Source organism: Epinephelus fuscoguttatus, linkage group LG4 (genome assembly GCF_011397635.1).
Source record: "Epinephelus fuscoguttatus linkage group LG4, E.fuscoguttatus.final_Chr_v1".
NCBI lineage: Eukaryota > Metazoa > Chordata > Actinopteri > Perciformes > Serranidae > Epinephelus > Epinephelus fuscoguttatus.
Window position 1 is genome coordinate 43126121 of NC_064755.1, and position 12727 is coordinate 43138847.

Below are 12727 nucleotides of genomic sequence, written 5' to 3' on the forward strand. Positions count from 1 at the left end.
TAAATGACAGTGTTAGAGCTCATGGTTCCTTGTTTCCAAGTCCTTTTTCTTTGTTTGGTGCATTTTAAATCATTTTGTGGATAACTGGCCAAAATGTACAAACCATAGCCCCGTGTCAACGTATTTCCAGCAGCTTCAGTGGAGTCTGACAGCAGGAAATGTTTCAGTGATGTAGAAAATCAACAACAGAGTTCGATCAGAAAAGACAGAGGGCCTCAAAAATAACATTTTGGACCAATATTCAACATTTATACAGAGGAATCCATCTTAGAAGAGGTAAAAAGATCAATGCCTGTACCCTAAACATACCAGAATGCAAAGCAACTACAAGATTAGGGATGTTTTGAGCAGAGGGGGTGACAGTAATTTCACACTGACTGGATAAAACTCTCACTGAACTCATGTAAAGTTGAGTTCACGCTTGATAGAAAGGGATCGTAAAAAGACATTCCTGCAAATATAGCAGATCAACCTGAAGTAGAAGTAGCTCAGGAAGAGATTCATATAGACGACATAACATCACACACTGATCCAATATTATACTGATTTTCAAACTAAAATGTAACTCATATTGTGTGATCTGAGACTTCCTCAATAAATCGAGCAGCTTTGTTTGTTACAAACTCCAAACATCCCAGCGGGTTATAAGAGTTCTGATAAGAGCAATGTCTAACCTTTATGATACAAACTAATATTAGATGCTGCGTTTCAGACGTCCTCATGTCGTCCTTAGATATAATATCCTTGTGGTGAAACAGCGGCGTGCTCCAGACCAGACGTTATCAGCCTCATCACTGTTGACTTGTGAACTGGCCCTCAGAGGAAAGCCTGTATCTCAGGAGATGGTCAGCCAATATCCCTCAGCTCCATAGACACACACACACACACACACACACACACACACACACACACACAGCGTCCCATCTGCAGCAGCAGGCAGTAGAATCCTCATTTCCACTAAACCTAATAACAGCAGAAGCAATATCACTGATGTAATCTGCCTCCAGCCTGTGGCAACAGGCCGTGTGTGTGTGTGTGTGTGTGTGTGTGTGTGTTTGTTATTGCATACCATATGTCTGAATGCCAGTTTCATGCCTCTTAAATGCTTGTGTGTATGCCATGCGTGACATACTGTATGATTCATGGATACAGTCATTGTTTATCAAGCATCTGCCTTCATGCACTGCAGACACTAAGTGTGTTTTTGGCGCTGCACTACAGTGTGCAACAACTTTAGGAGAACAGGACATAATCAGACAAGTTAGCAAGAACTTATTAAATATAAAATGTGTAATGGATTTAAACATATTTCAATTTAATTCAATTCAGCAGAACTGTATTTATCCTAAAGGAAATTCTTGTGCCAGAGGATGCGCCAAATTACAGTAACACAAATTAACATTCACAAACCAGAACAACCAGTGGGCTCCCCGGGTCAGAGTCACACACAGGACCTGGTTTTTAAAACAATGGGGTTTTAAGTATCAGTCAAAATATTCAAAATATACAAGATATAAAGTGTTTAAGGAGCAGAAAATAAAACCCAGTGCCCAATAGCGTAACAATACAAGTACGATAAGTACTAGAGTTATTAAAAATGAACTAAAATGGTGGAACAATGCACCATTAGGAACACAATTAAAGGGAAATTTCAGTTTATTTCAACCTGTCTCCTATCGTCCTAAATTTGTTTCAAGTGACTAGTGACATAAAAATAATAGTTAGCATGTTAGCCGTTAGCCTAGATACAGCCGGGATGCATAGTAGCGTCAGACCTGTTAAAACGTAAGTGAACGGGCAACCTTCAAGTGCAAAGTTAGTCCACTAAAGAAGCTTTTGTAAATGTGTTGTCTTACCTTACCGGTGTGCTGCCATGTTTGTTTACCATCTAGCTCTGCTTTCCAAAGCGCGGCCGAAATATCGCGAGAACAAGCAGCGATCTTATACTGTGCCTGAAATCTCGCAAGCTCTAGATAAAGCCCAGCTGGATACTACTCCAGGTGGAGGTGTCTCGTCCTCGGTCACATCCAGACCTTGAAAATAAGGCTGCAACCGGTCCCATTCCTTGCAACAGAGGCATTCCTCTTCTGTGGGCACTGGGGCACAGCATTCACAGGTACACCACCAATCTCCAGAGCTAAAGCCTTGCAGCAGCCATTCCTCCTCTCTCGTCCTCTACCTGTTGCGCCTCTCTCTCTCTCTCTCCTCCTCCGTTCTTCAATTTCACGAAGCTCTTCGTCAGTGTATTCTGGCTCAAATAAATAAGGGCGGCCATCAAACTCTGCAAAATCAAATTCCTCCTCCACAAAGTCGAAGTCTGGCAAAAAGTCAGCCATTATTCTATAAATCTTTCATAAAATAAATGAATGAACTTTTCAGGCTACTGTCCGGTTCTGCCTTCCAGCTGGTGCTGCTTGTTCTCGCGGGATTTCAGGCACGGTATGAGATCACTGCTTGTTCTCGCGATATTTCGGCCGCGCTTTGGAAAGCAGAGCTAAATGGTAAACAAACATGGCAGCACACCGGTAAGGTAAGACAACACGTTTACATATCGTTTTCTATATGTTCTCTGACATTTATCCTAACGATATGAGGCGGTCTTTGTGGAAAAAAAGCTTGTTTAGTGGACTAACTTTGCACTTGAAGGTTGCCCGTTCACTTACGTTTTAACAGGTCTGACGCTACTATGCGCCCTGGCTGTATCTAGGCTAACGGCTAACATGCTAACTATTATTTTTATGTCACTAGTCACTTGAAACAAATTTAGGACGATAGGAGACGGGTTGAAATAAACCGAAATTTCCCTTTAACCCTGATCCACTGTGATGTGTGCGGAGCAGTGATGTAGAGTAGCTCCAGTGCATGCTGTTATGACAGGTCCTATGTACGTTATCCTGCACATATCATCTCGTCACATGATCACAGACTTGACACTGGATAACATCAACATACATGTAACCCAGCAATCATCACTGCATATCTGTATAGAACAAAAATACCAAAGAAAGTAAGAAATTAAGAAGTTATACATTTATACATCAATTTTAATAGTTGATGTAAAGTAATTTTACAAAAATAAAAAAAATAAATACAATGACGGAGATGGGTTTGCCTTTTTTAGGGGCGCATAAAACAAATGGCACTGTTTTTAATTAAATGAGAGTTCTTCTTTGAACACATATTTTCAAGGTGGCAGTCACACATAAGGGCCCATTCTCCACCCGACACATTGTTGGAGGTCCACCTCTCTATGGGCCCCCCACTTCATGGGCCCCAGGGCAACTGCACTGCCTGCACTGTCTGTATTTACACCCCTGATACAGAGATAAAACAATGAAAAACAAATCACTGCCCAAATATTTGCAGGCATGACTGTGAATTTGAAGCAGGCTGTGTCCAGCTATTTGTCCATGAAGTGACGGCTGCAAAGACATTTCAGACAGACAGCTTGAATCGTGCCGATCCTTCGTTTCATAACAACATTTTGCTGCAGTGTCGAGCGCTTATTCAGGGTCACCCTTATTCAGTAGTGATCATCCGTGTTCTTAAAATCTGCGTCCTTCACTTCATGACACCCCAAACCTCCTTGACTTGTTTCAGTGGCGCCAGGCGGACTCCATCAGACATCTGGGCAAAGTGACGCTGGCTCAGGAGCAGGACTACACAGGCCTGATCGTTGGCTGCGTGTGTGTCACCCTGCTGCTGATGCTGCTGGGAACGCTGCTCATGTGGAGACGGAACAAACACATTGATGGTAAGAGCTGCGATGCCAGGGTCGTGGTGGGGTCATGGGGTCAAAGGTCAGTTCACTTCTGTGACATCCTAAACTCAGCTTTAATCTGAGACGGTGACCGACTGGCATTGATTTCACTTTGTTATGTCATCTGCTCTGTAATATGATTTCAGTCAGACTCTGCAGTCAGGTCTGGTTCGGTTGTGAAATGTTTCAGCAGCTACGTTTGGGCCAAAATATTGACAAATTAGCAGCAAGAGTCAGAAGCAGACTTTAAAAGGAAACTTGGTTGTTTTTTTTAACCTGGACCCTGTTTTCTATGTTTTTGTGCCAAACGGAGACAACCATTCTTTAAACTGGACCACAGTGAAGCTACATTTAACTTATAAGATTGATATAGAGGAATCAGTTTGGATGAGAGTCAGCACCTCCAAATCTGAGGCCAGAAAACGGTGGGTTGTTCCCTCTGGGTTAGGGGAGAGTTACTGCCTCAGGCGAGGGGAGTTCAGGTATCTCGGGGTGGAGATGGATCGCGGTATGGTGCAGCTTCTGCAGTGATGCAGGCGCTGCGCCGGATTGTCGTGGTGAAGAGGGAGCTGAGCTGGAAGGCGAAGCTTTCGATTTCCTGGTCCATCTACGTCCCAACCCTCACCTATGGTCTTGAGCTCTGGGTAGTGACTGAAAGGATGAGGTCACAGATACAAGCAGCTGAAATGAGTTTCCTCTGTAGCATGTCTGAGCTCAGCCTTAGAGATAGGGGGAGGAGCTCGGACATCCAGAGGGAGCTCGGAGTAGAGCCGCTGGTCCTTTGTGTCAAAAGGGGTCAGTTGAAGTCGTTTCGGCATCTGATCAGGATCCTCCTGGGCGCTTCCTGGTAGAGGTGTTCCAGGCACGTCCTACTGGCAGAACCAGAACACACTGCAGCAATTATGTATCTCATCTGGCCTGGGAACGCCTTGGAGTCCCCCAGGAGGAGCTGGAAAGTGTCACTGGGAAGAGGGACGTCTGGGGTGCTTTGCTTACCTTGGTTAAGTGGATGAAAATGGACGGATGGATAAAGTCTCATGGTCTGTAAGAGGCTTTAAGGCACTGTGGCTGCAGCAGTCTCTTGATACTTGATCAGTTTAAAAAACTGTTGTCTCCATGAGTCACTCACACACAGAAACCTGTTACAGTAGAGTCCAGGTTGAAAAATACAGAAGCTTCCATTTTGAATTTATTTATAACACGCTGCATATATGTGATGTGATGTTCTATCAGAGAGAAGTCCATCATAGTTTCACGTAGTTAATCTGCTGGACAAGTTGAATTAAAAGTGAATTGACCCCAGCCCCTGTGTGTGTGCATTAGTATTAGTGTGTGTGTGTGTGTGTGTGTGTGTGTGTGTCCAGTATATAAGTATATACAGCAGCAGGAGTTCAGTGTGTCCTCTCTAACCTGTGTGCATGTGTATCTGCTGGGTTTTGTTTTGCCTGGTGGGTGTACAGTGAGTTTGTGTGTGGGGGCGCACTGGTGAAACGCTTTGCCTTTCTTAGTAATTCTCTCATCTCTTCCCCTCCCCTTTATCTTTCCCCTCATCCTTCATCACTCACCCCCCTCCTCCTCCCTCACTCTCTCCATCACTTGTTTCCATCCCTCTTTCTCTCTCTCTATCTCATCATCCTGTCTCCCTCCTTTCCTCCTACGCACCCTCTTATCCCCTTATGTCTCTATCCTTCCTTCCTCTCTCCTCCCCCTCCCTCACTTCACTTCTAGATCTGTCTGAGGTGTGGTATGATGGCCGGGGTCACATCCAGCATCTGGACAGGCTGGCTAACGCGAGGAGCGTCAGCCCCACTAACGAAATGGTCTCCCACGAGTCAGTCGACTATAGAACAACCCTGCTGGAGGGTACGTCAACCAGATAAGCTCCTCCCCCACTGCTCACATGACATCTTCTTCCCCCCTCACTCCCTCCCTCCCCTCTACCTGCTCCCCTCCCTGTGGGGCTGAACGCTACGCTAGCAGTGCATGCCTTACATGTTCTGAACTAACACCCGCAGCCCTCAGGAAATGTAAGTTTTTTGGGGGGGTTTTTATCAGCTGATCAAAATCATCCGTGTACCCGATGTAGACCATCATAACCTCAGTGTTACCGCCCCCTGCTCACTCCTCCAGAACTGAATCTGAATTAATTACGTTTTTGAAACTGATTGACGCATTTTTCCTTCAGTCAGATTAAATGACACAGACACACTCGTGCAGTTTACTCTTTCCTCAACAGTTTCATCTCTGATGATCATAGCGAACAAACAATCATACATTTGCAAAGAATCTTTGTTGAAAAAGTAAATTCCCCATAAGTTCAGATATTACCTCATAATCATCTTTATTTGGCATCAAAAATGATCAAATAATTGATATTTAATTAATTAAACATGTTGGCTCTTTTAATAATTTAGCCACCACAGTAAAGGCTTTTTAATATTTCCTTCCTCGCTGATGTATTTATCAAGCACCTGGATCATCTTCCTGTGTGTCCTGTGTCCTCGCCGTGAGATTCTGATCTGCGTTTGATTGTGCAGAGAAACCACTCATCTCTCTTTTTCCAGTCTCTATCAAATAATTGTCGATTTTCATGATGCAGATTCGCCTAAATGAGCCTGCTGTTGCTGGAAATGAGTTTGATGAGAGCGGAGTTAATGTGCCGAGAAACTGAAACTAGAAAAGGTTAAAAAGCTCCAGAGAGCTGCAGAATAAATGATAATTCTCGGTGGGTTCGTCTCTGCAGGTGACTCATTTCATATTACACATTGTGATTTATTTAATTATTTATTAGAAAAATGCTAATACTGAGGCTACCAGCACGATCCAGAGTAACCTGTGGGTAACAACAGGTTCTGTTCTGCATAATGTGGCCTGTCAATTCAAACACTTTGACAGTCTTTATTTCCCTTCAGGTGAATTGTCCATTCACTTCACTTTCTGTGGACAGGAAACTGAAAAACATCCCATCTTGTTCACTGGTCATGTGTCAGATTTTTATGTAATTGTGATCTGTTTTAACACAAAGCTGATACAAAGATGAGAAAGAATGGAAATCACTGCAGCAGCTGCAGTACAAAGTTGGAAGAGTGAAGTAGCAACACCACAGTGTAGAAACACTCAGTTACACGTGAAAGACCGGCATTTATAATCTTATTAAGTAAAAGTACAAAATGATTAGACCAAAAACTACTTAAAGTACCAAACGTACAAGTGCTCACTGTGATCATCACTTTAATGTTGCAGCTGGTAAAAGTGGGACTAATTTTAGTTACTTCAGATCCCAGTTTATCCGAATCCAGCAACAGAGGAGAATGAAAATATTACAGCAGTACTGTAATAGTCGAGAAACACTGAGACAGAAACCAAAGAAAATACAAAAGAAATATTAAAAAATACTTAAAAAAGTAAGTTCAGTGTATCTGTTTTAAAATGAAAGAGATCAGCAGATCTTCACGCGGTAGTTTTGTGCAGAAATGTGCAAAAATATTAATCAGGGGATGTTCAAAAGTTCACAGTGTGCAATTTGTAGAGTAACGAGTAACTCTCTAGTGCATTTGTCTCTGAGATGTAGCAGAAGTATAAAGTAGTATAAAATGGAAACAAGTAAAGCACAAGTACCTGAAAATTGTGCTTGAGTAAATGTACTTGGTTACATTTCACCGCTGACAGTAGAAGCAGTTAATAAAACTAGATAACACTGAGATGCAAATAATGCGCAATACAATGTGAACAGTCCTGGATGATTTTAGAGTCTGTGTTCTCCTCACCAGTGAGTTGACCACCAGTCTCGTCTTCCTAAACCGAAGTGTAATCTTCAGAGTCACCTGTGGTTTTGGTTTTCATATGTTTGAATCCTGAGGGCGTTGAGGGGGGCTCAGTGTATTATGATCCTGAGTATGATGGCAAAGTCATTTTCTGACCTCTTAAAAGTGACTTAAAAGGCTTAAAATGTGAGCAGGTAGATTTACTAATGAACTAATGCCTGTCCTCAGGGGGAGTCGAGGTGTAGTGGTTGGAAATTCATATATTGTCCATATTTGAGCTCACCATTATGTCTCTGCATCCTCTCTGTCGCCTCCTTTGAAGGAGCTTTAGATATTTTTGCATGCAGTTCGTCACATTCATTTTCCGTGCACTAACATCAGCAGGAGAAATCAGCAACTTTGTTTTTCCAGCTCAGCTTCCCTCCGTCACCGTGTCAGGTTCCTCTCTGCCTTTGTAGCTCGTCTTTTCTGATCATGTATCACCTTGACCTCTGGAGGCCTTGCTGATACAGTCACTGACCTTTGACCCCCTCCTCTGCTCCTCCAGATCAGGGCACCGACAGGCCCGAGACATGCCGGGGGGCTCCTCCCATCTACGGAGGCAATGGAGAGCTTCTGTCCCCCAGACTGGGAGCACTGGGAGGTGGGATGGGTCTGGGGATGGAAGGCGAGCTGGTGTCCCCACTGCTGATGGCCCCGGTTCACATCGACCCATCCTGCCTCCACCCTGACCTGCTGACTGAGGTGCAGCACGTGGTGATCGCCCGGGAGCAGCTGCTGCTCCACCTCAACCAGGTCATCGGCAGAGGTCGGTCACAGAGATGCTTTATTCACTGTCAAATACATCATTTAAAACATTCGTTATCACTGAGTCAGTCAGGTGGGGACATTGTGGTTATGTTCTTTTATTTTGGACACCGCTGTGGTGTTTCAGCACCGCTTGCATCACTTGTTGCTTGTTTGAGCAACAAGCGATGCAAGCTCATGCTGCTTCACTTGCTCACACTTAAGTTCTTTTTCTACTTACCCTGAACAAGGGTAGATTTAAAATGCATCATTTCTTGTTTGTCTCCCGGCCAAAAAAAAATGTTTGAATGTTGCACAGTGGGAATAAACTTCCTGTCATGTATAGAAATCATTTTTGCTGTGTCGGATCATTATCATTACGTAATTTTAACTTTTTTATACTGTCAGTCAGAGGTGTGGACTCCAGTCACAAATTTGATGACTGTAGACTTGACAAAATTGAAAAGACTTGCAACTCAACTTTTACACCAGTAACTCCTGATTTCACTCGGACTTGAGCCCTTTGACTTGATACCTTCCCCGAAACCAAAAGATTAAGAAGCATGTTATTTAAAAGGTTCCTCAGTTCCTCAGGTCCTAGTTCTGCATTTTCATATCTCGTGACCACGGACACAAATGGGTCTTTCCCACTGCACTTTTGGCCGTGCCGAGTTAAGCCATGTTGTGCCAGGTTCCATTATCAGTGCACGCCGAGCTGCGCCAGAGATGGACCTTCTCTCAGGTAGTGGTGATGTCTTGCCGACAGCAGCCAACACCCAATGACCCCCTTCGCCCCTTGTGTGCTTTGAGACTCTCCTCCCCTCTGTCTGCAGGAGACCAGAGAGAAAGGTGTCTTTAAAAGTCTCTGTGTGTCCAGCTCTCAGTACGTCTGTAGCTTCTAACTGAATCTCTGTGGTTTGGAGTTTAGTTCCTCTCCTGCATCCTGTTTTTACTTTAGATATCTGCTTTATTTTACTGTTTCATTTTTACTATGAGCCGTATTAGAAGTTGTGTGAAGTTGCAGCTTGAAAACTCAACATTTCTTTATGTTGCTGCTTCACAATAAAAGTTTTTACATAGTAAAATAACAGGGGACTTTTACTGTGAAGGATCTACAGGAAATGAAATGTGTTTATCACTGAGTTAGTGGAACTTTGTTTGCAGCTTTTCTTTGATAAAGACAAGGAGGAAGAGTAAAAGCAGAAACAGCCACAGTGAGATGTTGATGAAGAGCTGCAGACAACAGGCTCTTACTGCACCTCTGCAAACAGCTCACCTCCAACAGGTGAACTACTTTTACCTGCCCTGCTGTGGAAAAATATGCAGCAACAATAACATGTCATAGCTAATTATGGTACTGGATAATAGTGCTGCAGGCAATACTAAACTTTTTTTAGTTCAGTCACACTTGTTTTAACAAATAGTAAAGTTAAACAAATTGTATTAAGTATTTATAACATTTTATAATCGTATATATTATTACTCTGTTGTTAAAGTGGCATTAGATTTGATGATGGGCGACTTGTTTACAACTCAAAACTCAAAGTTTGGGACTTGAGACTTGCTTGTGACTTGCAAAACTATGACTTGGTCCCACCTGCTCTGTCAGTACATTTTAAAAAGGAGGGAAAAATAACTACATGCAAGAACAAATGCTCAGTTGCTAACAACAATCCACCCCAGCTGAAAAACTGAATACCTGCTGAATGAATCAGTCTTTTTATTTGTAATCTCTTAATTCATCCATAAAACAGTCATTTCATCACATCAACCTCAACTTTAGGGTCTGTTCAGAGTAAACATTTACAATCTGTCTTATATCACAAACAAAATTTGGAGTCTTTTCTGTTTTATCTGTTACGTTTTTACAGGAAAAGTTTGTAACTACTGACCGTAAGTGCTAAAAAAGAGAAACAACACACAAACATTATTTCTCTACAACTACTTTGTGACTTGATTGTATCTAATGTGATCTTAGATTAAATTCGAGATTTACGTAAAGCTATAAAAAAGCTAAAGTCGTCCACAAAGAGCTTAATCGCCTTTTCATCAAACCACAAGCTCGACATGCAGACACAAAATCACCTCACACTGTGCTGCTTCAGTAGGCGGGTCAGACACCACAGATCAAATTCACCATCAAGAGGAGGGCGACCCCCCCCCCAAACTCCTCCGTATCACAGAAAACAGCCCCCTTGCCTCCCTGGCGTGGTTATTATCCCCCGAAGAAAAGCGCCCGCATTTCAGGGCAGAAGTTTTTTAAAGTGGCGTAGGATGATTTGTTCACAGCTAGTGTTCCCAGGCTCCATTGTTGGAAGTCGTAATCCAACACCCTCAGCCATCTGCGAGGACGTGATAGGAGAACGCCGCGCTCATTTTATTCCCGCACCCCTCCCAGTCTGGGGCGAGCCCTCGTGTCTTAAGCGATATAATTCAATAAAATGCACAATAAGTCAGGGAGGTTTGGCAGAGGCTGTTAGCCTGCGTGGGGTATTAATGAATTAAGCTCCAGACTGGGTTACTTGAGGAGGCAGATTTAATGTGAGGGTGATGGTAACTCAAGAGAATCAGAATTAACTGTGAAAGGTGTGAAAACAAGCAAAACACACACACAGGAGTCAGAGAGTTGATTTCTGTGGACAAACGTGCAGAAATCACCTCAGTCCCTCTGCTGCAAACTTGAATTTTTACTCGTCAGCACTGGACAAAAATGTTTTTATCAGATTTCTGGAACCGCTGTGATCGCGGAGCCAACTGGCAGGACGCATGATCTTAATCATAGCAGCTCTGTCGAGAAGACGGCCTCAACAAGCCAAGATAGAAACGGAGGATACTGATTGCACAATATCCAAAAATGGCCTGCAATGTCCTCCTCCTGCAGACTCCGTTGGTAATTTAGATGGTGCCATACAGCTGCTACCATTTATGGAGCTGATTTAGGAACTGTGGTTTACTTACTCATCTGTGAGTACATTAAGCAACAAGCCATGATCAGAATCTGATTATAATTTATTGGCTGAGTATGTTCACATATACTAGGAGCTGGAATCTGGTAGCTCTCAGTGTGCTTCTGTGTGTTGCCAAAATAAATGTGCATGCTGCAGAGATGTTTTCAGTCAGAGAGAAGTTCAGATGGTTGTGCTGCAGTGTCTCCACTGAAGCATCGGATTTAATGTCTGCTGTCTGTTCAGCTCGGGCCTCAGGGGTGGATTATAAAACAATGGGTCCCTGACAGTGTTGGTTCTGACAGCTATTTTAGATTAAGTCTCAGTGATGAGATGAAAATGTTTGTTAGTTTCATTTTTATCCTTCATAGTTTTAGGCGACGAAAATTCAAATCATTTTAGTCTTTATGTTTTCTGTTGTTCTCGTCATTTAGATATTTTCTTCTACAACTCCAAATAATTTGTGCACACTTCCAAACTGTCATGTCTCCAGCAGTGTTTAGGGCTGATTTACGAGCACACACTTACTGATCATCATCTGAAAAGCTCAACATCTCTCTATTTATGCTCTCAACAAATAACTAATGTGAGCCAACTAGGATTTGTCCCCAGGTTCATTGTAAACTCTGACTTATCCATGTGACTGTTAAGAAGCAGAAACATAACTTGTTTCTTCATGTGCAACATGTTAGTCTGGAGGTTTAAACTGGTGTCCTCTCACAGAGTTGCTGATTCAAACTAAACTTTCATCTCTGTCAGAGAAAACTGATCTGAGTTGAGTCTTGTCAACAAAAATGAAACATATATTTTGTCTTAGTTATTATCAAGATTTATTGTTAGCTCTTAACAGTCTGGTTTTCGTCATGGAAGAAAGGTCGTTGACAAAAACTTTTTGTAATTGAAATGAACACGTCCTTTGACACAGATGTGCAAAAGATGCGACCACCTCTCCTACAACGGAGCAAGAGTCTCTTCCTACTAATTGGAAAAACACACTGCAGGTGAAGTGAGTGGGACTTCAGACACTTTGGGCCCTGAATTCAGGGTGAACTGTTCAGGTAGTGCAGAGGCAAAGAAAAAAAACAATCAGTACCTAGTTATGCCACCTTGGGTAAACAAGAAATCACTGGTTTACATCCTGAAGTACCGTCAGGCTGCCATTGTTCACCTGCTTCACAGCTGAACTTCATCAGGATTTAAAATGGTGCATCTCATGTGTCTTAAATGGACCTCTGTCAGAGAGGCTTGTTTTGTTTGGAGTGGGAAAAACTTTATTTGGGAGGTCTTTACAGGTTTCAACAGGAGCGTCTGAATTCACTAATGCTGACTAATATCTGAGTAACACATCATGTTGTAACCTGCAGGTCACTTCGGCTGCGTTTTCCATGGAACGCTCCTTGAGCCAGACGGGCAGAAGCAGCACTGCGCCGTCAAGTCACTGAACCGTGAGTACAAACCCCTTTAACGAGTTT

General features: G+C 42.9%; 1 protein-coding gene across 1 annotated transcript in view; it reads left to right on the forward strand.

The window, feature by feature from the left end:
- met (MET proto-oncogene, receptor tyrosine kinase) overlaps nt 1-12727 on the forward strand; it is a 103539-nt gene that overhangs the window by 78543 nt on the left and 12269 nt on the right. Inside the window, exons 13-16 of the mRNA XM_049573028.1 lie at nt 3601-3754; nt 5489-5623; nt 8072-8332; nt 12620-12700. Coding sequence (XP_049428985.1) covers nt 3601-3754; nt 5489-5623; nt 8072-8332; nt 12620-12700 — 631 coding nt within the window. The remainder of the gene's footprint in view (nt 1-3600; nt 3755-5488; nt 5624-8071; nt 8333-12619; nt 12701-12727) is intronic.